At 48.2% G+C, this 27,333-nt stretch overlaps 1 protein-coding gene across 3 annotated transcripts; it reads left to right on the top strand.

The window, feature by feature from the left end:
- Positions 1 to 98: 98 nt before the first annotated feature.
- LOC100877225 (frequenin-2) lies at positions 99 to 27,333 on the top strand. 3 transcript variants are annotated; one of them, XM_003706559.3, is made up of 8 exons: positions 99 to 268; positions 3,778 to 4,288; positions 16,385 to 16,409; positions 16,739 to 16,787; positions 16,881 to 16,970; positions 17,473 to 17,551; positions 18,032 to 18,120; positions 20,608 to 27,333. In XM_003706559.3, the coding sequence occupies exons 2-8, from the start codon at positions 4,225 to 4,227 to the stop codon at positions 20,773 to 20,775; spliced, it is 564 nt and encodes a 187-aa protein (XP_003706607.1). In that variant the 5' UTR covers positions 99 to 268; positions 3,778 to 4,224; the 3' UTR covers positions 20,776 to 27,333. The 3 variants fall into 3 exon arrangements, with proteins under 3 accessions (XP_003706607.1, XP_076385428.1, XP_012148267.1); XM_076529313.1 differs by having other exon boundaries at positions 3,774 to 4,288; XM_012292877.2 differs by having other exon boundaries at positions 3,765 to 4,288.

Raw genomic sequence — 27,333 nt, 5'->3', positions numbered from 1 at the left:
GAAAGAGAGAGAGGGAGCGAGCGTACGGGGGTAGAGGGTTGAAGCGAGCGAGTCGCAGAGAGCCAGAGGGAGGGAGAAAAGAGAGAATCGGGAGGAAAGAAAGAGGGAACGATCGAGAATTCTCCGGTCAGAGCGGTGGCTCGCGCTTGCGCGAATCAGTAGCAACGCACTGGCACGTAACACCATCGGCGAGCCAGTCTGACGCCAGGCGCCGCGACGCTATGACGTCACTGCTTCGCGTTTTCTCAGCGATCGTTTCTCGACAGCGGTAAGGAATTCATGAATGAAAACTGCTACTTCGAAGCGTTCGCCGTAACTTGCTACGATTCGGGAGGCAGATCCGTCGAATCGCCAGGAGAATCATCGTGTCGGAAGGTCGAACGATCGACCGAACCGATCGATCCCTCGATTCGTTGCGCGAGAACGGATTCGCGGAATGGAACAGACCCGGTAGTGCGACGACCAAAATCTCTGCAACGACTCCCGCGGGACTGTCATCGAGTCCGCGGACTTTCGCGGATTTCCCTCGACGGCTCCTCTCTTTTTCTCGTCGTTTCAACCCGATACGTATCTCGACAAAATCCGAGTGATTCGAGAAGAAGCTCTCGCGTGTTTCTTTTCCAAATGGACCAAACATTGGACCGCCGAGATTCCTTCGGTCGGGACTGGTTCGTCGCGTGCCGTATCCCGTCGTCCCGTTTCGCGAACGAGGGACGAACGCTTTTCCGTACGTTGCCGAGAGGCGAACGGACACGAGGAAGATGCGTTGCGCGTGCCGTCTGCGTTATTCTACTTACGGGCCGCGCATCTGTGTACTCGAAATTATTAACCGCTCCCTTCCACTGCGGTCTCCGACGGTGCGCGGTGCAACGCGATTTTCGAAACTCCGGATACGTCCGATGCAACGTTAATTCGCGTCTTCGTAACGTTTCGATGTACGAACGCGTCGCAGGATCGTTAGTTTCGTCGAGTAGTACGAGCTTTCGAGCTTCTGTACCAGAAGCCACGGTTTCCGTCGCGATAGGGAAAGTTTCGCTACCGGAACTCGTTTCTGTTTTGCCTTTTGTCGCGAAATAGGACGCGTTGCACGCGCTATTGCGCTTCGATCGTTGCTATTCTTTTGTACCTCGTCGAGCCGTGTTTCTCGCAAAAACTCGATCTCGTACTTCACAACGCGTGTTTAAACGACTAGCCCTTTCCTTCGTTTCGTCGACCGACAAATTCTTCGTCGAGCACCCTTCCCGAACACCTTGCTCGAGCGCTCGCTTTGATCCTCCGCTAGGCCAGTTTCTTTTAAACTTCGTTGAAAATGAAGGCACAAAGGCAAAACAGAGATGTTACGGCAGGCCGCGTGTTTTCTAGGAAAAATACCTTAGAATAACTTGGTACACGCGTAAATTCGAATCGACATTAATGGCGAATCGAAGAACGCTCGATTAGCTTCGATCATTTCGGAGAATATCATCCTATCAACTAGAATGACCAGTAATCCGATAACGCTCGACTCTCGATTCCTGACAATCCGGGGTTCCATCGATCGTTCCCTTCGATCGCCTTTATTCGTTCGTTTTAATCGAAATTCGCTCGCGCGACGTTCGAACGATGGCTCGTGTCTGGTCGCGATACTCCAGTAAGTAACTGCACGTCGGAACGAGCGAATGTCCATTTCGCTTCACGACTTTACGAATACTATCCATTTTACGGTCCACGGGACTTTGAAAATTCTACCGGAAGACCATTGCGAGTTTTGCCGACGATCGATCGGACCGGTCTCGATCCGGGCCGAACGAAACGTTTCGAAAGGTCGTTTCGTCCAAGAGCCGAAGTACCGCAGCGTCGAGTGCTTCCTCGGTACAATTTGACGAGAAAGCGCTGGTTGGCCCAGCGTTCGACAAACTTTCGCGAATAACCTGACCGATGGCATTAAACCATTGCTCGGTAATGGAATTTCCCGAGTTGGGCGGCTGGAAAGCGCGCTCGTAAACTTTGCAAATAATTACGGGCAGCGTTTGTTTTTCCTCGATAACGTTGCGCGATCGACCGCGCGAAATTTCCGGTAAAAGTTCCGTCTCGATCGAAAGTTTGCCGAACGTTTGTTCGGCGATCGCCGTCGAAGGCGGAGAAAGAAGCGAATTCCAGGAGTTCATCGTAGCGAGCAGAGGTCAAGGGTACCGTCGAGCCTCCAGACGGAGGTAAATAATTCCAACCCCGGCTACGCTCCTCGCGGAACTCGATAAAGGCGTACATCGTGCACGGTAGATCGTAGACGATAGTTTCGTCCGTTCCTCGAAATCCGTTCTCTCTTTCGAATCCTGTTCGTGCCGAGAGCGAGCGGATTCCCATCGTAACTTCCCATTGTGGCCCCACGCGATTATTCCGTTCAATACAAATTTCGAAGCGAACTAAAACGAACACCGGTTGTCCCGAACGACTTAATTTGCTTCGGAAGTTCCGACGGTAAATCGACGACCGGGCCGATTGGTCGACGCGAATCGTTAGGGGGGCACGGCACTGTATTCCGAAAAAGGATCCGCCAATAATGCGACGAGTAACGAAGCAATTATTTTCGGAGAGAGATTAACGAAATAACGGTGGGAATCCATGACGGAACCGAACGGGAATCGTTACGCGGCATCGTTAGGATTTTCGAAGCGGTCGTGCTTCGAGTTTCGATGACTCTCCAATTAAAACCGAATTTTGGGACGCCAACGTAACGCGAAAAAAATGAAGAGAGAACAAAGTTGTACTCGGAGGAGATTCGTCGAACGACGAGTTAACCGATATTTTTTAAATTACCCTTCAAAGGCGTTCCCCAGTCGCGTTAATCGCTGATCTCTTTCAACTTCGGAACGGTAACCTTCCGTTTTAATCCGTTCGCGAACTTGTCCACCGCAAAACGATTATCAACGGCGGACGTTCTATCAGTTTCTTTGTATCGTTTCCTGTCGAGACGTCGACTTTTAGGATTTACCTTCTATTTACGCGGAACAGCGGTAGGCAATCCATTCGCGGTGTAATGAAATTCCTCGCGGTGCTTCTCATCGACCCAGTTCAGAAATCCTTGCGTCCCCTGCGATCCTTTTGCTCCGTCTTTTGCGCGTTACGTCGCGCCCAGCGAACGTTATTAAATCGTTGCCATTTCGACGACGTCGAAGATAGATTCGACGAGCTCTCGATATCGGCGTTACATCGACGTCGAAACCTTTCACGGAAACGAACAAAAGGGCCGGTACGGAGGACGAGGGCTTTGAAAGTGGACGAAGCGGTCTTCGTTGCGAGGACGAAACGAAACGTATCGGTTACGGCAATCGTGGAAATTTGTTCAGCGAGTCCAGTGGCATTTACGGTGCCCCTGAAAAGGACACCGTAGATATTTCTAAGTACAATAGGGTGGCCGGCTATCCACGGTGTCTTTCATCGATTTTCCGAATTACGCTCCAAAGTCGAATCCCTTTTATCCCCGCATTTAATAACGGCCACGTTCGTTGAAACGTTCTCGTTGGAAAACCATTCAACTGGTCTGCCGTGGCGCGAAACAAAGAACGCGTCTCTTTCGTTGTCTTTTGTTTGTCCCTTTCCGAAAGAATCGTCGAGCGTGAATCAGAAATCCATTCAAAAGATTAAATTCAATAGCTCGCGTTAAAATTGTCGGGGAAAGCTCGGAAACGCACGGGATCGTAGGAATATCGGGCAAGTTCGAATCTTTCGCGAGTCGCTTCGAAGTGGCGAATCGAACGGATCGAATCGGCACGAGACGAAAGTAGTTTTTCCAGACAGCTAGCGGAATCGCAGTGATGCGCACGATCTTCGAGCGAAGCGACGCGAAACCGACGAATTCGAGATATCAAAGAGGCTTCCAAAGCGAGACGGACTTTTATTCAGGACCCGCGCGACGCGGTCAAATTCCACGCGTCATCGACGCAGCGGCGTTCCAAGACTTTGTCATCGGTCAGGAAAAAGAAATCGAGAAGTGAGGAAAGTGGCGAACTCGAAAAAGTAATCTTGGGATCGAGTCGAGAAACTTTCGAGGAATCGAATTTTTCCTGGATAGAAATCAACGAGCCTCGAAGAAGTTGGCGCTTCCCTTTGAATCGAGCTGGGTCAATCTTGAGGAACGCGAAAGATGCGAAGCGGACGGTGAAACTGCTGGAAAAACGAAGAATAGATCGAACGCGAGCGACGAACGGAAGAACGTAACGAGAGCAAAGGAAATTTGTGATAAACATGGGCAAAAAGAACAGCAAGTTGAAGCAGGATACCATCGATCGGCTTAGCACTGAAACGTATTGTGAGTATCGTCATTGTATCGTTTATCGTTCTCGCTTTTGATTCGGAATCCGTGATGGATAACTTCCACCTCGTCGCTGACAACGTTACTCGGTTACTTTTTCGCTGAAAGGACGGTTCGTTTTTAACCGATGAAAAATCTTACGCGAGGGAACCGATCAAATCCTGAACGGTTCGATCGACGAGCCGTTGTTCGGCGTGCCTGGCCAAATATCGAGCTTACCCGCTCGAACGGATCAACCTGTCTTTCGTTATCGCGATTTCCATAAATATTCGACCAGCTACGCTGTCACCGTTCTCCGCCCCATCGAATACCAGCTTCTGCTCGAACTCGACCTCTAGCGAGTTTTCCGTTTCAGTTACCGACCACCCTCTCGAATTCGGGGTTATCGTGCCCCGAATAATTCTCCGTCACGCGCGCGATAATTCGATCTCTGGCCAAGCATTCGTTTTCCCGTCTTTTTTCGTTACAGGTTTCGCGAAGCGTTTTACGATCGATACTTTGCACGCGCGTCGACGCGACGTCCCTCGAACGTACCTGCGATTTTGACAGATTTCAAAAACGTGAAATCGGTGGAAAAAATTCGGGAGAATATATTTTTTCGATCGAGCGTATATACTCGAGCGAAGGAAAAATTGTTACTTTATTAGCCTAGAAGTGGCCAATGTACGCGGTATACCGAGTACTCGAGAATAAGAGCAATTCGTTGTACGAAACCCTCGTCGGGTTATTTCAGCTGCGTTTTCTCGGTTTACCTATGCGCGTGCATTTTATTTCATCGACGGAATCTGCCAGTTCCAAAAGAAAATTCTTCCAACTGACCTGTCCGTAATACCGTGCCGAGAATTACGAATAGTTTCCGGTCTAGATACTTTCAAGCAGTCCGTCTCGGGATTCTCCAGCCAATAACCATTCCTACGTAGGTGGAAAATTTTCTTTCGCGTCGAATCGTAATCCCACCACCGACGGTTTCGTCACATTTTCGATTTCTTTCGCTTCCAGACCGCATAAAAGCCCGCGCATCCTCAACCTTGCTAGACAAAACGACTCCTTTCCCAGTTTCCGCACCGATACAATCCAGAGAAAATTCGAATCGGGAAAAATCAATCGAATCGGGAAATAATAATTTGCTCGTAATGCGATAAAAAGAAACAGGGTCGAGTACAAAACGCGCGACTAATTCGAGTACAAGTGCTGCCGATTATAGGCTTCCCACGACGCTGATTTCGATCGCGTGATCGATACAGCGTTATCGCGGATAACTTATTGGTTTATCCGGCGTAGATCTTCGCACGAAGTTACCTTATCTCGGTTTCTTTTGTCGCGTTCGTACGATGTAACCCGATTTACGCCCGTTTCCGTGACAAAATTATTGCTCGCCCTTAACATGAAACTTATCGGAATCGCGGGCTACGTAGGCTGTTACCGCCACGATATACCCCGTGCACATCGACCTCTCGTAATCTCTGATCCCTGAAAAATTTGCATCGAAACACGGTTCGCCGTACACGGCATTTCGAAACCGTTTGTGCGTCAGAGTACGAAACCGCGTTGTCGACGTTCAACGCTGCCCGTTTTCAATCTCCCCCTGTTTCTCTTTTCCCGATCCTTTCATTTTTTCGGATCCATTGTTGGAAAGTACGCGATTCGAAGCGTAGCGTGAATAGGTCGCATATATTAAAACCATAACGACCGTCCGATGGGCGAGCTTCGGGGAACCTCCTAAAGGTTTTTCTGTTTCATTCGGACGGAAACGACTTGCGACGTTTCGCGGATTTCCATTCATTGTTCGTCGCGTTGAGCACGCCTGTTCGAACAAATTCGAATTATGCCCGCGTTCGCGGAAAAAAGGATGTAACGAGCGCACGTCTCCGAATCCTAACATTTGCTCGTCGCATACCGATCTCCGTTCTTTCGACGTTCCGTCGGTTTACCTTTGACATATCGCGTCACCCTCGCCTTTAACCCCGTTACGATAGGTCGAATTAAATTTCTCTCCGCGAAAAGGTATTAATCCGTGCTTCCAGCGGCGTAGCCGCGAGACCTTTATTCTTCACGGTATTACGCGATCGGAGCTCTCGTACCTTCCGCAAATATTCCAACGGATTTAACTCTCTGATCACGAGCTAACCGATTCTCGGCGATGTCATCGGTGAAATAACATCGAACCATTACCGAATTCGGAACGTGTACCTTTCGCCCCGTATCTACATACGTACACGTGTATCGGTCGCCTCTATTGGTAGTTCTAACGTTCCGGCTGGCTATAAATGGAACGCTTCTTTACCGTCGCGGCCAGTTCAGCGTCTCGTTTTCCTCGACGTTGCTTATTATTCATTCGATTCGCTTTACCGAGAAAGCGAAGAAGCCCCTTTCATCGACGAAACGTCGCGCGCGCGGAGTCGAGCCGATCGATGCCTCTTTTCCGCGCTTCGATCGACGGACGCGCACTCGAGTACGCACGAGTATTCTACTATTCCGCGCGTGTACCCTTTCGATCCTCGCGTTACTTTTCTTGCCAGAGACGGACTCGACCGGGATACCGCGTTTCCCGCTACAGTCAAACATTTTTACGTTGGCTTTTTCGAGGGAAAAATAAAAGTTTCAAAAGAGACAGGATCGGGGCAAATGCCCGAGGCTTCTTTTAAGCGGTGCTCGAGTCGGTACGTGTACAAGCGTGGCACGGGCTCGTTTTTTCTTTTTAGCCCGGAGCGTGCCTTTTGAAAAAGCGAGGGAACGTCCGCCGCACCAACTTGTCGCGGTGGTCAACGGAGCAACGTCGTTAGCGTTGAAAAATTCCGTAGACGAATGGAAAGAACGAGAATGAAATATAGCGTAAACTTTTCCTGATTCTCCGAACGGCTCAGTGAAACGAGTCAACCGATCGCGCGACTCGGTACGTCGGAGCTTCAAGGTATAATCGACCGAATTACCTTCGTGAGGAGTACGGGAAGACGCTAGATTTCTATCGAGATAATTGCAGCGCGAGGAATGTCTGATCGTGAAATTTGCTCGCCACGAATTATCGAGGTTCTCGTAAAACGCGAATTGCCGAAATTTCGTCGACGAATTTTTGCGGACGTTGGCGTTCTCGTATCTGGAGCGTTTTCGTGCTCCCGAAGAGTCGTCCGTTGCCGGGAATCTCGTCCGCTTTAAAAACAATTCCGCTCTATTTCCTACGGTCGAAGAACGCGAAATCTGGGAGATCGAAAGGATTCGTCGTGCCCGGTGACTCGTATTCGTCTCCCTTATCGTCCCGAACCGAGTCGAAATCTCGTTTCCTCGCTGTCCCGTTAAACGAGACTCGCCGGAAATCATTCGTTGACCCGATCGAACTCCTGGATCCAACGTTCGATTATCGCTCGCGGTTACCCGGGTCTGGCAAGATGCTCCGCTTCGTGGATGCTTCGGCACGCGACCTTAAAATAACGCTCGAAACGATTTGAACTTTTCTCCAGAGAGTCCGTTTCGAAAGTGCTCTCCCGCAATTTGTATCGTCGGTCGATCTAAACTTCGGCGAGTCACGAAACGGTAACGGTAAAAGCGATAGCGGTCGTGGAGAAAATTGTGACCGCTACAGTTATCGTGGTTACGTGAATTTGGGGGAGTACCTTTTTACTGCCGGAGAATGCTTATTTACTTCCTTGATCGTTTTCGGTTCCGATGGCCTGGTTGACCCTTTGACCGCGAACCACTTGCCCGAAACGTACGCTCCCTCCCTATTACGTAAACTTTCCAATTTTCCAAAGTTTCCATTTTCGTGTTCGCGAAGATTTAAGATTTTGGATGTTCGAATTTTCGCAACTCTAAGATCGACGAATCTTCTGAAAGTTTGCAAATTTACAACTTCCGGAATCTCTGCATTGGCAACTTTTGCAATTTTCCAATTTCCGAATGTACAGTCACTCAAAATTCGTTTAGCGTTTTATTAAAGAAAACGTGGCGGCGACCTTGTTGTTCAGGATACGACAAATATTGTTCCGCGAGTCGGAAATTCAGGCATGTCCCGAACTTCCTCTTTTCGATGCGCGTAATACGTCGTCGATTCGAAGGAAGATGGCAATTACTCCGGAGAAAATCGAATATCCGCGTCCGCGAAATAACAAGAAACGAACAAGTTGAAAACGAAGGAACGAAACGAGCTTAACAAATTATGGCTGGGACGCGCGCATCGAGCGGAGCGAACCCGTTCGATTAATTGCCACGCGATCCGCTTAATGGACCTTAATTGCCTCCGTGTAATTATTTGGCGTTTTCGACGATCGCGAGCACTTTCCCGATTCGATAACGATCTCTAGACTCGATCGACTTTCGGCAGTTACCTTTAATTTCCTCGCTCGAAGGTACTCGGAAAGCCAGACGGCGAAACGTGGAGCAGGTCGATCTTGCGAGGAGGAAGACAGTTCGATAGATTTTCGAGGATATGCCATCGTTTCGAAAGCTTTGAAAATTCTTTCTCTCCGACCCTTCTCCAGCTTAAAGCGCAGGTGAAATCCGTCGCGAAGAATGGAGCTCCCAGTTAAAGAAGCGATTCCGTTCTCGGTGCTTTTCAAGAAAAGAAGCAGCCGTAAGGAAGCACGCGTCGAGCACGGCGTCGAGTCGCGCGAAATCTCTAGCCGGATTTTCGTGATTTACACCTTCCGGAAAACGCGAGTAGCATATAATCGGCGTCGGTAAGAACGTTGCGGCGAAGCGGTTGGCGCGGAAACCGCGCTCCGTCTAATTCAACTTGCCCGAACAGAGCTTAATGTCACGTGCGAGCGAGCAAGTGAGCCCACGCTCCCGAGTTCCAGATTCTCCGCCTTGCACGTTCCAATGCAATTACGACCATGGAAATTAATGCCGGGCTATGCTAATTCTTGTTAACCGGAAGTTTACCCAGTGGAGCCAGTTCGCGCCACCCTCAGCCCTTAGGGAAACCGATTTCCCTGCTCGTGGAATAACGAAAGATTGGCCATATTTCCTTTTCGACAAACGACCGAAAAGGTACTCGGTGTGGGTCAATCGGCACCGACTCTTTCCGCCATTAACCGACGCGATCGAACAGAAAATGCTTCCGATGCTACGGAGCTCGGAAAATCGGAACTTCTCGAACGTGCTCGAAAGACACGGGATAAAAGATTTGTAGGTAACAACCGTTACCGCGTAACGAGATACCTGACAAGCGTAATGCTCTGCCAACGAAAAATACGCGACGGATGCGAAGAATTTTACGGTTAGACTTTATACCCTAGTAAAACATGCACGATCTTGAACCGCCTGTCTCTTTGCCCTTTCACGACAGAATGCACTTCGTTAATACATTCGCGGATGAGCATCTGTACAACGCGAATTCTGCAATTTTTCTAATTTCACCCGTTTCGCTTTTCCCTCCCCGAACGCGATTGCTCTTTCATCGAGGTGGATCGATTGATGAACCGTTCCGCGGAGGCGATCCGAAAATTCGCTCTTTAGAAATAACTCTAAGCGAAAATCGGGCCAACGAGAGAGGAATCGACACGGAAGAATCGCGAAAGTTCGAGGACAAAGTTTAAATCCTGACGATAGGGTGGAAAAAGTAGGCCTGTTGGAAAGCACGCGTTAACGCGAGTCTGGCAACTGCAGCGAGATAACGCGGTAACGATAAGAGCAGAGGCTCGCATGACGAGCAAACGAGTACGAAACGAGCTCTCCCCATCCCCCGTCACTCGTAACGTTTGCTCGGAAACTCGTAACGTTGCAGGGTAAGACTCGACGACGCTCTAAACTCTAAATCGTGTTCCATTGACGCGACAATTGTTCCGTGACGCGTGTTTCCGGCGTCTTCCGGTGGTAGGCACGTAATTGGCCCCGTAAAACGCTCGGAGCACTCGCGGCTCGACGAACGCGACGATTTATAGAGCTCGGAAACGAATCGCGTATGGGTTAGGTTAAACGAATCGCGTAACCAGCAAATTAGTATCGTATATTCCATTATGAATCGAGGTACGCGCACGGACGGCACGACGGACGCGCGTTCACCGTTTCGGAGCTGCTGACATTCCATTTTCCCGGGTGTACCGAACCGCGGAAAATTGGGATGATTTAATTATTTGCGATACGTTCCCGTTGTTCGCGAACGTGACAACGCTCCGTGCTATCGATAGAGAAACGGATCTCTACGCTCTCGGAACTTATAATCCCAAGTTCAAACAACGTCTCGATACCTTCCGTCTTTCCGCGCTCGCAAAGTATGAAATAGTCGATAATTTATCGGGACAGCTACTCCTGCAGCGATCCGTTATAATACCCTTAATAATTCACGTTGTCGCAGGCTGTAATAGGGAATAGCTACTTATGCCACAGCGGCGAGCACGTTAAACCGTTTCGAGTTATGCGGCGTCGAAGCAACGCTTCATTCGGGGATGACATCGAGTCATTACGAGCCGTATTCCCAGATGGTGCGCTTCAACGCGCGAATTTACAATCGCCTTCGGCCAACATATTATCCGAACGAGATGTTCGCTTAATAATATAACGCCTCGTTACCAACAACCTCCTTACTAGATCAGAATTTTAACTAACGCGTTATCGACTCGCAGAGAGAGTAAGCTTCCGGGCCGACGCGGAAAAAAGGGTTAGGTAAATTTTTCACTCGCGATAACGCGAACTCGGCTCGATTAACGCGATCCACGTTTATTAACGTCGCGGTGCGCCGTTCCAATTGCATTTTCCAATTTCCGTGTACGTGTTCGAGCATGCGCGCGTAACTTTTGCCGGCTGTAACCATATTTTCCCGAGGGTACAGCTGTCTCGGATTCCTCGCTGTTGCGCTCGAAACAACGCCGCTAAATTATCCGGACTCGTTAAAATGCACTTCGCGGAACGCGATACCACGGCCCATTAAATTTTCCCCGATGAAATTCGCCCGTTTATCAAGCTACTCACCGGTTTATGACGTCTAGTCACCCTCTTCCAGCTTCTTACGATCTTTTCTTCGTCGATTTAACGTCGCGTTCGCTTAATCCACGATCGAGCTTTTTTTCGCGCATAATCCTCGCGCTTGAAACTCGCGAATTTGTCACCGGAAGCTTACCGTATTTTCCCTCTCGTTCGATCGCGTTGTCGAGCGCTACGTAAAGTACTTTTCGCGATACTCGATCGCTTTTCTTTTTTCTTTCTTTCCTCCTGCGCTGTCACGCTCGGCTCGTATTTTATCCAGATGGGCTAAAACTCCGCTGCACTCTTTCGATGCGCCGCACATTCCGGATAAAGTGGAACAATACGCGCGTACGAACGTTCTTCTTTTGTAACTCGATAAATATTGGTTAACAATTAAAGCCCATTGTGGCAATGGTAAATCGAAGATGTAGCTTTTCAAATTTTCTCTTTGAAATTATATCTTGCTTCTTTTGTGCACGGTTTATCGAAACTATTGTTATCTTTGTGTCTCTGAGCGGAAATAAAATACTTGAGAGCTCCATGGCGGAAATAACGGCGAAGGTGTATCGAAAACAAAACGACGTTTAACGGTTATTTATGTTTTCTCGGTGGAATAATAAGTTTTGATCGGCCGAACGCGAGCACCGATATACGGAAGCGGAAAATATCGTCGTCGTTAGCTGGGACAGGAGCGTTAAACGAGTTTAAACGACGATTCGCTAGCGAGAAAAAATTGGAGGAAGGCGTTGTTCTCGGATTAGAGGAAAAGTTTGAGCCGCTGGTGCTTCTCGGAGGTAAATCTTGGAAAGTTTTCCCATTTCAACGCCGCCACATTGTCGAGGATCCCGATCGCCTCTCGCACGGACAATAAAGTTTTCGGAAGTTATTTTAATTAACGAGCGAACAAAAGGTGTGTGACGCGGTCCACGAGTGCACAGCAAACGACGAGGAACGTTCCGAATCGTGACCATCGCTTTGACGAAACTCCACCGAAATCTTCCCGTTTCTCCGAATCTGCGTGTGCCCGATGCACCCGCGCGTTTACTTTTTATACTCGACCGAGCGGAAAATTCGTTTATTACCGTAGTCTAAAGCTCTGCCCACTCACCGTGCAGCGAAGATAAAGCGAGCCACTCGACAGAGGGAGTAGTTCAAATGATCAGCTGACCATCACCCATTAGAAAATTAAAAGCCTTTTTTTCGACGAACACCGCAATATTTTCCCAATCGATAAATTCGTTCGGTGTATGACTATAAATATGACTACATGATCAAATTCGTTTTAAATAACGGTGAATCGAACCCTGCTTTCCGTGGAAAATCGGAAGTTCGTTTTGAAGGACGACGGTCGAGAACACGTAGCCAGGATAAGGAGTTACGAGGACGTTAATGCCGCGACAGCAATATCGACGACTATCCGAAACGATCCTGCGGAGTTTAGGAGGTGAACCTGGACCGTTTCGGAGCGAACCTGGAAAGCAGAAAGCCCGGAAGCCGGGGCTTCTTCTTCGAGCCTCGAAACGAGCTTCGCCGAGCCGGGGATTAGAGAAGAGAGACGGCTCTCATGGCATCGCCTTTGGCCCGTGGACCGAGAGATTTTCAGCTTTATTACCGCAACGAAAGACGGAAAACTGCATCCCACGGGAGCAACAAGAACGCCAACGAAAGATCAAGAAACGAAAATAACGAGACGAAAGGAAAGTTGGTCGCGTAAAATGGAGAGCTCGTTTCGAAGAGATAGCTAGCGCTTTTGTTAGCCGTGGCCCGGTCTTACCACCCGTTACGAGAGCAAAGTTCAAGTAGCCCGTAAAATTCATGGCCGAGCTTTTGGGAAGATATAAATTCGATTAACGAAACGTCGCAATATTAAATATTTCGTACGGATAGTTGCTTTCGAGAATTTATCAGGCTTAAAAACTGCAGCTTTTGTTCGAGAAAGGACATTGCGTAAGAAAAATAGGGAGGAAAGACTCGAGAAGGAGGGAGGTGGGAAATGGCTGCGAGAAGTTTCGGGCAAAGGCGAGCGAACGCGGAGTGTAAAGAATAAGTTTGAAAAGTAGTCCGAGGAAGTCGGGCAAACGGTGCGAAAGAGATCGCGAGAAGCAGATACGAGGGAAGGAAAAAATGGAGCGGGAAGGCATCGGCGAAGGGAAAGAAAGAGCATAGTACGTACCGTAAGATTCCGGTTGGACGAGGTTAAGCGAGAAAAGTAATCAGACCGCGGAGCAGTCGGGAAAATAGAAAAGACGAGGAAATAAAGTACGGAAAGTTGTCGAACGAGAAGACGTGGAAGCGGATCGAAGGTTGGAATCGAAAGGTGCGTGGGCGCGAGAAAAAGAAGGGAAATGGACGAAGAGCAATTAAGCCTTCTTGGCCTCGAAGCAATTACGAGGTCGGCAGAGAGGTTCGGTGGAGGAGATAGAGGACAGGGACGAGCGAAGGCGTATCGGCTGGATCGCTGGACAGGGAACAGAACCCTGCGGTCGACGCGAAAACTTTCTTCGACCTCCGCGTCGAAATAGCTCGTTATAGTGTATCGTTGTAAAATGATTAATCGCGGCCTCGCTAATTAACCGAACGACCTCGCTCCGTTCCGCGACGAATCGACGACGTATCGCGAGAAGCTTGTTTCCCCGGCTCGGCGCGAACCTCGTCAAAGCCCGTTTCTCTCCCGAGTAAATATTTGTCGTCGCGGATCCGACAAACAACTCGGTCGCGTAGTTTCGCGTGCTCGTCGTTCGGGAGAACTTTCACCCACGCGTTTCACCTACGCGCGCCTTCCGTACTCGGGGTAGATATATCTACGCGGGCACCCCCGACGCGACGCGTCGCGACGCCGTGCTATTCCTTCTATAATTCGAAGCATCCGCTGATCGAAATGTCGAAGATAATGGAAATTGCCGTGGTAGAAGTCGGAGAGGCAGATTACGAGAATAACGCGACGAATCGGCTCGAAAATAAAACGAACGGAGCTTCGATCGCTTCCTATTAGCGATTCCGTTTCTGCGTCGAATAAATAAATTAATGGAATGCTTTCGTAAGAACACGCAAGTTGCAGGAGGGAAACGATGCGAACAAACGCATCGCGAAAAAACTGGTTGAAAGTGTCAGCTGTCTCGTACACGTGGGGATATAAATTATTCGTTCGATTCGGTAGTCGGTTGCGTCGCGGTATATACCTTGATGGACAATGAAGTAGTGGCCACGTGGCTGAAATTATCGTTACCCCGCAATACCGTCCGTGCGCCGCCCACGCTTTCACTATTCTCTCGTCGACGCGACGCTGGATGACGTCACCGCGTCGCTTTACCGTTTCCACAGGGACAGGGATAATCTCTACTTTATTTAACGTCGTCGACGTGGCTCGCGCGCGTCTCGCTAGACCACAGAATGACGGCTCAACGTTTCCTCTTTCTGACAGGGAGAAGCTGCTCGTCGCTCGATTATTCCGCTCGAAACTTTCAGCGAATCAACCGGTGCGGCGGCTGAAAAAGTTTCAGGACGATTTAATTTTCCTCTCGTTAACTTTTCTCGTACGGTTTATCGCTCGTTGGATCGCTCCACGATTTCTACCGCGCATTATTCGCCGCCTTTTTATACCGTTGTACGCGTTACAAAGCTACAAATAGCGTTATTAAAAATTCAGCCGACCTTTACCGGCAACATTTAATACAGTTACGTGCCGGTAAAGTATTTTAAGGGCCGACAAACGTTTTATTAACGATTCGGTGCCGGTCTTCCAGATCGCGAAACGTTTTTTCCGCATCGGAACCTCGTTTCGTGTTGAATGTACCTCGGAGAACACCGAGGCGCGGTTCGTCACCGTCTCGTACGCGACGCGTCGCGTCGGCAGCTCGTACGGAAGATCGATAGGTTTCCAAACACGTACCGAGAAGTCTCGTTTCCTATGACGGCCGATCGTTTTCTTCGAGTCGTTGCAGCCAAATGCTGGAATACGTGTTCTCGATCCCTGGAGACCGGCGGCCCGAAACGGTATCGGTCTCCAGTTTCCGATGCGCCTTGCAAGTTTATCGTATTTACCGGCAAAACCGCTTATGACGCATCGTTTCTCCGAAAAAGTACCCGGGAAAGCGAGAAACTCGAAAGTAGGAGCTCCGGGGAACGTTGTTTTATCGCGCGAGAGAATGTTAGCTTTCGATGGCCTCTCTTCGAGGTCCGAGGAAAAAATGAACGCGGCCGAAAATATTAGGGAGAACGAAATTATCCTAGGGCGGAGGTGCTTTCGCGAGAATTCTGTCGAAAACGAAACGACCTTGTTCGTCTAATTGCGTTCCGGTTGAAAACCCGTGTGCAAATTTATCGAGGGACGTTAAAAATGATGCGCGACCATTATGTATGCTCGATTTGTCAAAAGAGAGCTTAAACGATTACCGAGAAATCGACGATTTTCGTACGCGATTCTTTCTATCGTATTGTTTGCTCGCTCAACGACGATGGGTTTTAATTTTCAAAGTATTCGTGTCGAAGTCTCCTACCCGCTATCACCGCGATACGGGGAAGAAAGAAAAGAATGCTCGAACAAAACATTCCGTTTTTACTCAATTTTAAAACAATTTTTCCGGGACTACGCCGAAAGCTCATCTATCGTTGGCCAGCATTGGTCCACTTACCGATTCTATACAATTTTCTAGAAAACAAGAAGACCACAATACGCTTTTCCAGCTTGCAACAAATTTGATCGGTGGCCCGGGGCGCTACTGTTTTTCCTGTCGAATCATTTTTCCTCTCGATGCGCGGACGTTGTTCGATCCGTTGACGTTCTCGCCGTACGCTCCCGTGACACAACACGGTCCAATCTCCTAAACCGTTAATTAATGGAGGTCGTGTTCGAACTTTTTACAAACGTTCGAATCACGGAAATTACGAGTTTCAGGTATTACTTCAGATCATTTTCCTTGTTTCCTCGTTTAACAAATGGTTATAACCTTGCCGCGTTGCGCGCTTCCACCGATCCGATATCGCCGTTCTCGCAAAACCAATGTTCAATTTCCGCGACGTAGAAAATTCGTACGCTCGATAGACACTGAATCCGTTAGATACGAGGAACGGATTAACAAAATCTTCTCCGAACGTTATTCTTACGTATTTGCCCTCGCTTTCCTTCTATCATTTATCCCCGCTGCTCGTTACGGGCCTGTGATCGATTAAAAACATTTTCGTTGCTTTCTGTTTCAGTTACCGAGAAGGAGATTCGACAATGGTGAGTAGACAGACAAAGTAAAGAATTAAAATTCTTCCGACGGATCGAGACCGTTTTCGATAACGAAGAGACATAGAAAAACGTGGCTTCGAAAATAATTTGGCTCGACGATTTGCACGAACGAAAGTAAATCGTTCCGAAAAAGTTTCCGATCGCGTTCGAAAGACACGTCCGCGCGATCGAAACGTTCGACCACGTATTTCGGGATCGTAATTTATCGGAAGCGAGTAGAATCGTAGACATTTCGTAAGAAAAGGAAAAGAGAAAATGAAAGCGATCGAATTAGAAAGAAGAGCAGGTTCGATAACTTTGGACGACTGTTTGTTTAGGCACAAAGGATTCCTGAAAGACTGCCCCGACGGCTTGCTGACGGAACAGGTATGACCTCGTTTCAGCTGGCACCTTAATTAAACGAAAATCGATACGCACGAAGGAAGTTTGAAGATAAGCGAGCCTGTTGCGTGATTTCAGGGTTTCATAAAAATCTACAAGCAGTTCTTTCCTCAAGGCGATCCATCGAAATTCGCCTCGCTCGTCTTCAGGGTGTTCGACGAGAACAACGTAAGTGTTTGTAACGTAGCTTTTACGCTTTTTCTTCGCGCCGCTTCGATCGCGAAACTTTCCTACGAGTCCACAGGTACGCGTGGCGTTAAATTGCCTTTACGAACGCCTCCGGCTGTTTCGCGCCGGTCAACAGTGCCGTTTCGTACTTTCCTTCTTTCGAAATCGACTACATATTTCTCTAACGACGTATTCGGGGATCCTTCTTATTTACGCGAGATGTGTGTAATAAAAAATTGTTTTTAGTTTACAATGTTTGGAGAACGTAACCTCTCGAGAGGGTAGTAAACGAGAAAATGGAATAAGATCGTTCGCGTTTTAAGGGATCGGAATAATTTCTACTAACGTTTCTTCCCTTTATCCGGTTAATTCGCTCGCTGAAACGCTTCACCGTGTTCGAGTTTCTCGAAAGTGTAACGTTACGCGGCGGAGGCGACGGACAATAAGTTCCGTTCCGTCATCGGAAGGAGACGAAGAAGTTGCAGGAACGATTGTTTTGCAGGACGGCACGATAGAATTCGAGGAGTTCATAAAGGCGCTGTCGGTGACGTCGCGCGGCAACTTGGACGAGAAACTTCACTGTGAGTAATAAACCAAACTTGTCACGCTCTGAAAAATGTTGGCGAAAACGAGAGAGATTGAACGTCCTCCGAGAAGCTGAAAATCAACCCGTTGGATACCGAGATAGTCACCACGGTGACGCTACCATTTTCATTTACCGCGGGTAATCGCGAAACGGGAACAAAATTACGATTCTTAAATCGCGGGAAATAAGACTCGGCCGTCGACGACGAACGCGTTAACGAACAATCGCGGAATGTACGAAATTAGGCAGGACAGATGTTTTTAAAGTGTCGAATCGTACTCCGTGACGTCAAAGGAATAATAAACGAGACCAAGTTTATCGGAGCGATGCGACTTGAATATTTTACGCGGTTATTTTCAGAAACGTCTAAAACGTCCGTTACACTCGATGTACAATGATCGCTCGTTTTCCGCAAACGATATTATTCCGCGGAAGCCACGATAGAGAGAGGTATCGATTTTTTGTTTACTTTCAGGGGCATTTCGGTTGTACGACGTGGATGACGATGGTTTCATCACCAGGGAGGAGATGTATAATATCGTCGACGCGATATACGAGATGGTGGTGAGTACACGGCTTTTAAGGTTGCCAGGAAACGTTACGGTTTTCTTCGTATTTTCGAAGAAAGAGTGTCGCTCGTTGACCAACGCGCCGCTTCACCGGAAGACTCCTCCCTGCGCGTTTACGCGGCCTTCGCGAGCCTTCTAATCGACGCGATTAAACCGAATCGAAATGTAGAACTTAAGAAAGCGTCTAATGGGAATGTCGCGAAAGAAAAGATGGAATTCGGCGCAGTGGAAACGGTTCCGCGGAAAGACGTGCTCGTAGCAAAGACCGAGCTTCGTCGTTACTGGGTCACAACGGAGAACGTTACGTCTCGACGAAAAGAAAATTACTTTGCAAGAAGGTCCAAATTACCAGACACGGTTCGTTGCAATTATCTCGTCGAGTGACATCGTTTCGGAAGGCTTCTTAAACGCTTTACCGCTCGTTATTCGGGATAATCAGAGAGCTCGATTTCTCCATCGAGTAACGACAAACGCGATCAAAATTAATTGGATCGAGTAATTATGTCGCGATCGCTCGTACGCGTCGTCCGTCACTATCCATCACCGATTTCTCCGTTAACCGACGACGCGTGACGATCGATTCGGACCTGCTTGTTTTCCCGTTCCGAGAGCTTACCGCGAATCGTCGGAGCAAAAAGAGACAGGGCTGGCGCACGAAACGCAGCCACGTTCGGTTACGATCGATCTCGCGGAGCTCGCGGAAAATCTTGGCCGATCGATGCCCGAATTTCCTCGTGAAACGCCGACGCCGAGAACTCGACGTTATCGATAACATTGGACTCGCATTGGCGCCGCTATAGCGGCGAAATAACAGCGGCGCCACGGATTACGCCGACCATCTCCCCGCTGCTTTTATTTCAACTATTTATTTATTTAAACCTTTTTGGGTTAAATCCAATCTTCGATCGCCCGTGGCGCGATTCTCTCCTCGCACCGCAAAGTGTTCTCGGTTTTCGCGGTGCACCGCTTTTTCGAAACACCCTGTACGTCCATGAAAGAGATTCGCGTCGTCGCTCGTGCCGCGATACGAGATTACGCGCTGTCGAGAGTGGGTCAACGTGGTCGAATCTAGATTCGTAGGTGTACCACGGTACTAAAACTCGAAGCTCGTGCTGGTATACTCGTTTTAATATGAGAAACGATAAGATGCGCGAATCACGTGACTCGTTTTAGAATCGTAGTAAAAGGGATTCTTTGAACGGAGCACGCGACAAAACATCACGGAGGGTCGAAAAAATCGAAACGTAGATACAGCACGCGAAAGTCGCGAGGCAAAGTCAATGCCCTTAATCGGTGTTCGATGATAAAAAGGCTCGAGAAAGGAAAATATGTTTGTGTTGTACCGCCTACCTTTATTACCGTTATCGGCGTTATCGAGTTCGCATCGCGGCTAGTCTCTTATTTTTATAGCGACATACGAGCAGCGCGAGCTTCCGTCGACAAATGTTTTCAGAGAAAGTTTATAATGCTCGTAAATAAATAATACCAACGAGTACCGTGTTAACGCGAACTGGCAGATTGCGCCGTTAAAACGAACGGTGCGTCGTGTCGACCATCCCGGTGATTTAACGGGAATCGCGAAATTATTAAGCTTTCAAATCTCGTTTAACTTTCATTAATTTTTCGTCGAACGATTGAACATAATCGTTTAGACGGTCGTCGGAGAGAAAGGACGCCTTCGGAGAATACCGAAATTCCTGCGCGCTAAAAAGGGAGGAAGATCGGTCTCGCGTGTACGCGTTGGGATGGAATTAAATTTACGGAAGTAGGTCGTGAACTTTGGAGCTCTATATAAGGTAAAAACGAAGAAAAGATGATCTGCGACGATCGTTAAGAAAGACTATGAAACGGTGGGAAGGGCGCGATATTAACCGTCCGCTCGGTAAACCGATCGCTCCGGTGAAAAGCGTGCTCTCGCGTAATTTTACGCGACTTTAAGGAAACTTTAATCCGAACTATCCTCTCCGGCAACGGGCGATAACGCGAGATCGAAGATACGTCGGAATCGTTTAATTTAGCTCGGAGTAGAAAATTAGAGGAAAAATTAGATTCTCGGTTCGATCGAAGATCGCGTTTTCGAGAACGCGGACGCGACGATTAACAACGAGATTTCCGTCACATTGAACAGTCTCTAAACTCGGTCGAACGCTCGAGAGGTCGAGAAGCTTCGACCAGAGAGGCGATGGCCGATAACGCGACAAAAACGAAAGCCGTCGATCGATTTAAACCGCTCTCTAAATTCGCGTTTCCTTTCGACCCTCTCCGACTGGAAGTTATCGACGCGAAAAACTCGAATTAACCGCCGAGCTGACTTCGCCTTTTCTTCGTCTTTGAACGGTACCCCTATCCACTCTGAATCCCGATATACGGGATTCGCTTCGCGTTACGCTACAATATCGAATCCTAATTGAATCGTGTCGACCGATCGCGCATCGAGAGATCTTAATTCGGAATAGGTAAATGTGATGCGATGATGTTTCAGGGACAGCAGCCGCAGGCGGAGGACGAGAACACGCCGCAGAAAAGGGTGGACAAGATCTTCGATCAAATGGACAAAAACCACGACGACAAACTGACCCTCGAGGAGTTCCGGGAGGGTAGCAAAGCCGATCCGCGGATCGTGCAGGCGTTGTCGTTGGGCGGCGAGTAACGTCAAGCTCCTCGAACAGCCTGACGACGGTTCCTCGATCGTTTCTAGTTGATCGGATCGAGAGGGAGGAAAGCGGCGATCGCTCGAACGGAAATAAGAGAAACGGGAGACGTTAAACTGACTCCCGTTGAGCGCGCAGCCCGGCGTACACGCATACCTAGGTAACATCGACGCGACGCGACCCTCTTCGATGAATCTTTTCTCGTTCACGTTCTCGTTCTCGTTCTTGTTCTCTTACCGTTTCTCTATTTATCTATCTATCTATCTATCTATCTATCTATTTATCTATCTACCCGTTTTCTTTCTTTCTCTTGCACGAATCGTTCCGAGAATCGTGCGACGATAGCGTCGATAGAAACGTAGACTCGAGTAGTTTGGCTTGGCGGTCGATTTTCTAGTTCTCCGTACTCGACCGAATTTCTCTCGACTTTCTTTGTACGAGCGACGACATGGGGGCAAACGACGAGATTACGAGCATCGCGTTCCCGTGAAAATTCGTTTCGCCGGGAAATGCGCGAAATTCTCGAAACATCTCGCGAGAATCGTCGACTGGCGTGTTCCACGAATACGCGAGAGGAAACTCGGCTACGTCGATGGACTTTCGCGACCTACGCGATAACGACGAAAACAGCGAAACAGTGATTTCGGGCAATAGGTCGGACAGCGGGAATAAAGAAGCGACTCGGATCCTTGCGAACTTACTTCTTGAAACTTCTTGGAATTTTGAAGAAAAACTTATCTCGGCTTCTCGTATCGCGCGGAAGGAAAAGTTTTTCGTTCGCGCGCGATCGCGGCAATTTTTCGATTACCGAGTAATTGTTTCGAATCGTCGACTAGAATCGCGCGGTGATCTGCGAGGCGAAACCTGCGTTGAAAATGAAGAAAAGCGAGAAAACCGTGAAAAGGAAAGTAAGCGGAGACGAGGCATTTCATTTAACCTTTCGCGAATGACGATGTAACGAGTACGCGAGCGGTCGAAGATAAAGAGACACCCACCCGTATCCTATCCCTCTAACGGACTTATTAAAATACGCCTGGTTTCGACCTTTCATCCCGCACGTTTCAGAGTCTCCTTTGTCCACGATTCCTCGCCTTTTCATCGCGCTCGTCGTTACGGAAAGGAACTTTGTTTCCATCCGATAGAAACGGAGAACAAATCGTGCGATCTTCCCGAAGAAATAGAAGAATAAGCGACTAATACTAGAAAGTATTATCCACGCGGGAATCGTGCGATAGAAACGCGGACGACAAGATTGCGTGCCTGCGGATAGTATTACGTATTTACGATGCCCCGCGAGTCGGAATCTCGTTAAATAATCACTCGATAGAGTTACGCTTTAAACGCGTTCTGCTTACCGAACGAAAGTCCATGAAAAATTGAACGAATCCTCGTGGTCGGCGGTCCACCGCTTCGAAAAAGTCGAAAAGGAAAAGTACTGCGGTTTCGTTTTTCGAACTCTCCGACGAAGATCCTTCTCTTTAAAATTTCACTCTTGTCGCTGTTCGTTGGAACCAGTTTTCTTTTCCTCTTTTTCCCCGTCGGTTCGAGCTAGCTTCATCGGCTTTTATTCGATCAACGTTCACGGAAAACAGTAAATCTTACCGTGGAAACGTGGAAAAACGAAATTGCATCGGAATCGACTGGCTGTCGATATTAATTTGCAGCGATTACCGAGCAGGGAATTAAACGGAGAACTCGGCGTTCGAGAGAGACTCGTCGACTTCGTTACTCGGAAAAGCTGGAATACGAAGTCGCGATGATCGCGTGAACCGACGACGACGAAGCTATACGTGTATGCATTTTTAACGCGCGACTCGTTAACGCGCGTGTCTCGCTCGTCGATGCTTGTTACAGTTACGCGATTCCCATCTCTTTACCGGTGAACCTCGTTTCGTTAAAATCCGCCGCGCATTTCCATGTACTTCGCGAGCTCCGTTTTTACGCGGTAAATACATTTTCGCGCGCCTCCCTTTGTGTCCCGGCTTTAACGCGTACGAGGATCTCTACAAAGCGACGAGACTTCTTTCTTCTCTTTTTCTTCCTTTATGCCTGTTCTTCTTTTCACCGCGTGGTCTGCTAATTCAATTACTGGAATACCGAAACTCGTTTTCTCGTCGACTGTCGTTTTTAATGCGAATCGCGTCGTGGTCCTCGTTTGTTCGCTATCTACGGCTGCATAAAATTTTTATTCGAAATCATCGGAGACATCCACCGTTTAACATCTTCTCGATCGCTTTTAATTCCTAACCCGACGGAGCGCAGTATTTTTTCAGAGCAGCTACCAGACTCCCGTCGTAAATTCTTCGTTCCTTTCCTTTCTCCTATCCATAAATGATGCCGCAGAAAATTTCCTGCCCCCCGTTTAAATAAAACTATCGTTCCGAACATAAATTGCTCGGTGAAAAATCTCGTTTCCACCTCGTGGATCTTTGAATTTTTTATTCGTGTTCGGAGCTCCACTCCGTTCGGTTTATTCTTCTTTCGCTTCGAAAAACTATCCTTCTAAATAACTTGGCGACAAACTACGGCATAATCGTGCCGTAAAACCTTCGAGTATCGTGTCGCAATTTTGCAAAGCATACAGTCTATTTTTCGCATGATTTTACGCGAGTCGATCGATCTCGACGGTGTCTTCTACCTTTCTACCATTTTCGCGTTCGCCGGAAACTTTCCATCTCTGTCCCGAATTACCGGCAGTTTTTACAGCGGAACGCGGGCGGCAGAAATTTATGCCTCGAAATTAAGCGGTCGATTAAGCCCGTTCCTCGTACTTGCGAGATTAAAGTTGTTTGGAAAGTTCTACAATCAACGGACAACTTATACCGGAGCGTTTTTTCGAGCAACAAATTTCACCGGTGGACGAAAAATTCGCCGATATTGGCAAACTTCCCGCTGTTTTTCCTTCGTCAGCATCTTCGCGTCGAAGTTTCAAGATTCGCGAGCGTACGACGGCCGTAAATATCGTTCGACGCGGACTTTGTCGTTCCGTCTTTCCTCGAGTACCCGAAACGACCCTGCCCGACTTACTTACCCTTCGTTTGCTTTACTTCGTTTCGCCTCCTTGATACGCCACTTTTGTTCGATCCTCGTCCCGGTTTATTTCGCCACGGAATTATGTATTTTCGTTCCAATTGCGAGCTCGCTAAGGCGGACAATGTAATCGAGAGTTATGCGCGTACCGTTTCGCGGTTTCATCGTCGTCGCGTTATGCGCGGTTTCTCTTTGCGAGCAAACGAAAACAAAGAGAGGGATCGTGGGGGAAAAATCGCTCCAGTTGCAACGCGTGCGACCCAAATACGAGAAGAACGGTTTCCGAGGTACCGACACCGACGCCGACTCGACGAGACGCGACCGTAATGCCGTTTTCGTGTCGACGCTCTTACGTAAATCCGAGCGCGATTTGCGTTTCTAGAAAAACGGACCGGTAAGCGGACGGTCGCGAGGGACAAACGTTTCTCCTCGTTCGTAAAAATCCACGCGTTCGGTGAAATTTAGGCGAAAGATCGCGGTCCGACGGTTTTCCGTGCGAACAGAGAACGAGGGATTCCTTTTTGAAAAATAAAGACGACTGTCGGAGTTCGAAAGCGCTTAAAATTCGACGAGCGTCCGGGAACTCGGTCTCGAAAAGTTGGACGGAAAAGTTGGCATACATTCTCCTCGAGATAAATTCAAAGAGAACGGGATTACTGCTCGGATTACCGTTCGATGGAGCCCGGTGTAAAGGAACGAAATCGCGTCGAGACTGATCCAATTCGACGCGTGACGGCTCGATCGAGAAACTTCCGAAGCCGAGCTGTCGGAAAAATCAGCAGGTTTCCGTCTTTTCCACGAGCAAAACGACCTACATCGAACACGATTCCCTTTTCTTTCGCGTTACCCGCATTTTCTACGATACCCTCGATTCTTTGCGATCGATTATGCAAAGACAGTTTCCAGTCGGTCGATTTACGAAAAACTCTCGCGAGTCGGAGGCGAGGAAGCGGAAGAATCGCGACGGATACGTCGTCGTTCGTACAGCGAAAGCGCCCGCAACGGTACAGCGTTAGAAGGTAAACTCGTGATCCGTCTTGCAGTCCGTAGAGAAAGACGAACCGTAAATAGTCGTAGATAGATAGGTTAGCGTTACTCTTGTTCCTCGGAGATGAAAAACGTTTCTTCTGCACCGTGTCGTTTGGTTGGACGGCGCAGTCGAGTAATCACGGGGGTTGAACGTTTTTGTCGAGTCGCGTACGCGCGCGCGACAAAACCTGTATGCGTGCCACGCTCGGCGACAAATTAGCGTAACGCGCCTCGAACAACGTCTTTGTCAACCGCGCCGACGAAACATCTCGAACGCGAGTCGATCGGTTGCGCAGCGATGTGGACACAGCTGGACCGATCTTTCGAAATCCACTCGTAATCGTGTCGTTCGAAGTACCTTGTTTCGTTCGTTTCGGCTTCTATCGGCTCAAACGACTGGGAAGACTCGATCCGATGAACGCAACCGATCGATCGTGGAAAGAATTACGGGAACGTTCGCTTTCATTCTTCCGTTCGCGATAAACGAGCACGATATCTCGATATCGGTAATTCTTAACCTCCTCGAGGTTAATTGCTTCGATTCGACTAACGAGTTCGTGTCTTACGAATCGTTTCGAAGCAAATATTTCTTTTGAACCTACTTGAGAACTCGAGTAAAGTCGGGGAACTCTTGTTTGTCGGCAGTAAAGTGTATTTAAAAATAATACTCGAAAGAATCTACGGTTTAAAAATAAAAATGATACATAGTTTAAAATTAAATTGGTTTCAGCCGCTCAGTGAAATCGTGGCGTTGTTCGATCGTGTAATCGCGACGACTGCGTCGGTCGAGAAGATATTACGTAAGGAAAAAATTGACAAGTTAGTCGAAGACAGAAGCGATCGATTCGAGGTTAAGTGCAGTTTCGCGTCGAAAGTCGAAACCGCGGACCACCGTGTAAACGGTGAACTAAAAAGAAACGGTTCGAGACAATTAATCGAGGCGAATCGAGCAAAGTTTACTTATTCGTGCACGAATCACGAACTAACAGTTGTCTTAAGCAATTTTTACATTTTCAAAAGGAATTATAACGGTTTAAAAAAGGAAAAAAGACATAAAAAAAAAAAATGAAAAACGAGACTTTCGCTTAGTGAGATTTCTAGCTGCTTTCCGTGTAAACATTCTCGTAGCGAAGCTTCGTCGAGCTACGATCTCCTTCTTTTTTGACTCGTCTGAACTGGTACTGAGCAAGAAAGAAACGCGCGAGAAAGACGTTACGAGCGTCGAGGAACACGAGACGGGAGAAAAAAGCGCAGCGTTTTCAAAGTTTCTCGCTCGAAATCGCTCGCTTCGACTTTCAATCGTCGCTCGCCGCGTTAACGGGAGGACAAACGAAGAGAAATCGATGCCACTGCCAGCTTCGAGTATCCGCTCGATTTTGGCGAACAATTTTATCGCGACAATCAAAACGGTTTTATAAGTTTCTTTCCTCGGTTTGGAAAATCGATCGATAGTGGCGGGCCGATTTTTCGTCCGTCGATTTCTCTTCTTTGCCGCTCTCCGCCTCTTCCCGTCGCTCGTTCGACGCACCGACGACTTTCCGAGGGAAAACGACAACGATCCCGTTCACGCGTAAATTTTAAGCGAACTAACTATTCTACCCTCTAGCGTAACTAAATACTTTTAAGCGCTGCAAAAGTAAGAAAGCTATTCTAACGCGTGCCGTTATACTCGTATCGCTACTACTCGTATCGCTAATACCGTTACCGCTAGTTATACGCTACACGCTAATCCATCGTTACTCTACTTACAGCAGCAAAGAGAAACAATCTTTTTCCGTCTTTGGATCGCGTACCTATCCTTCCGCGAAAAGCTGTCGAATAAAAAAAAGAAAGAAAGAAACAGGGGAGACGTAGACGGAAGGAATAAACGCGAGAAAACGACGTTACGCGTACGCGTTTCACGCTCACACGCCCACACGCCCACACGCGAATAAACGAACACGCATACACGCATAGACGACAAACAGCACGAAAGAAAACGTACGAGACACGCACGCTCGAGCGTACGAGCTAGTAAACGATCGTACGCGCGAAGATACGTCAAGGTCATTGTTTTACGAACTTTCTGTGATAATTATTAACAATCACTAAATACGAGGAAAATCGCTAGTTAGCGAGGTGGCGGGAAACGAACGGGCAAGCGTTTCGATCGCGATCACGATCGCGATCGGCGGGCACGGACGCGAAGCAAGCAGAAGGGACGACGAAGTGTTTCGTCGAGGAAAGTTCTCGTTACGCGATAACGTTACCGTTCCGTAGTTTGTTGACGACTCGTTGACGGGATCCGTCGATGATACGGTTCGTTCGGTTCGATCGATCAGCGACGGAAACCAACGAGAAGATGAAAATATCGCGACCTCGATACGTTGCTCGGTTACCACGAAAATCTAAGCGCATTGTTATTTTGTATGGTCCCATGCGTTTTTTCTAAATGACGACGACATCGTAACACACGATAATGATGATTAACGATTAATAAAAATAATTTGAAGCACAAA

This window comes from Megachile rotundata, chromosome 3 (genome assembly GCF_050947335.1).
Source record: "Megachile rotundata isolate GNS110a chromosome 3, iyMegRotu1, whole genome shotgun sequence".
Classification (NCBI taxonomy): Eukaryota; Metazoa; Arthropoda; class Insecta; order Hymenoptera; family Megachilidae; genus Megachile; species Megachile rotundata.
This window is presented reverse-complemented; position numbering and strand designations above follow the sequence as displayed.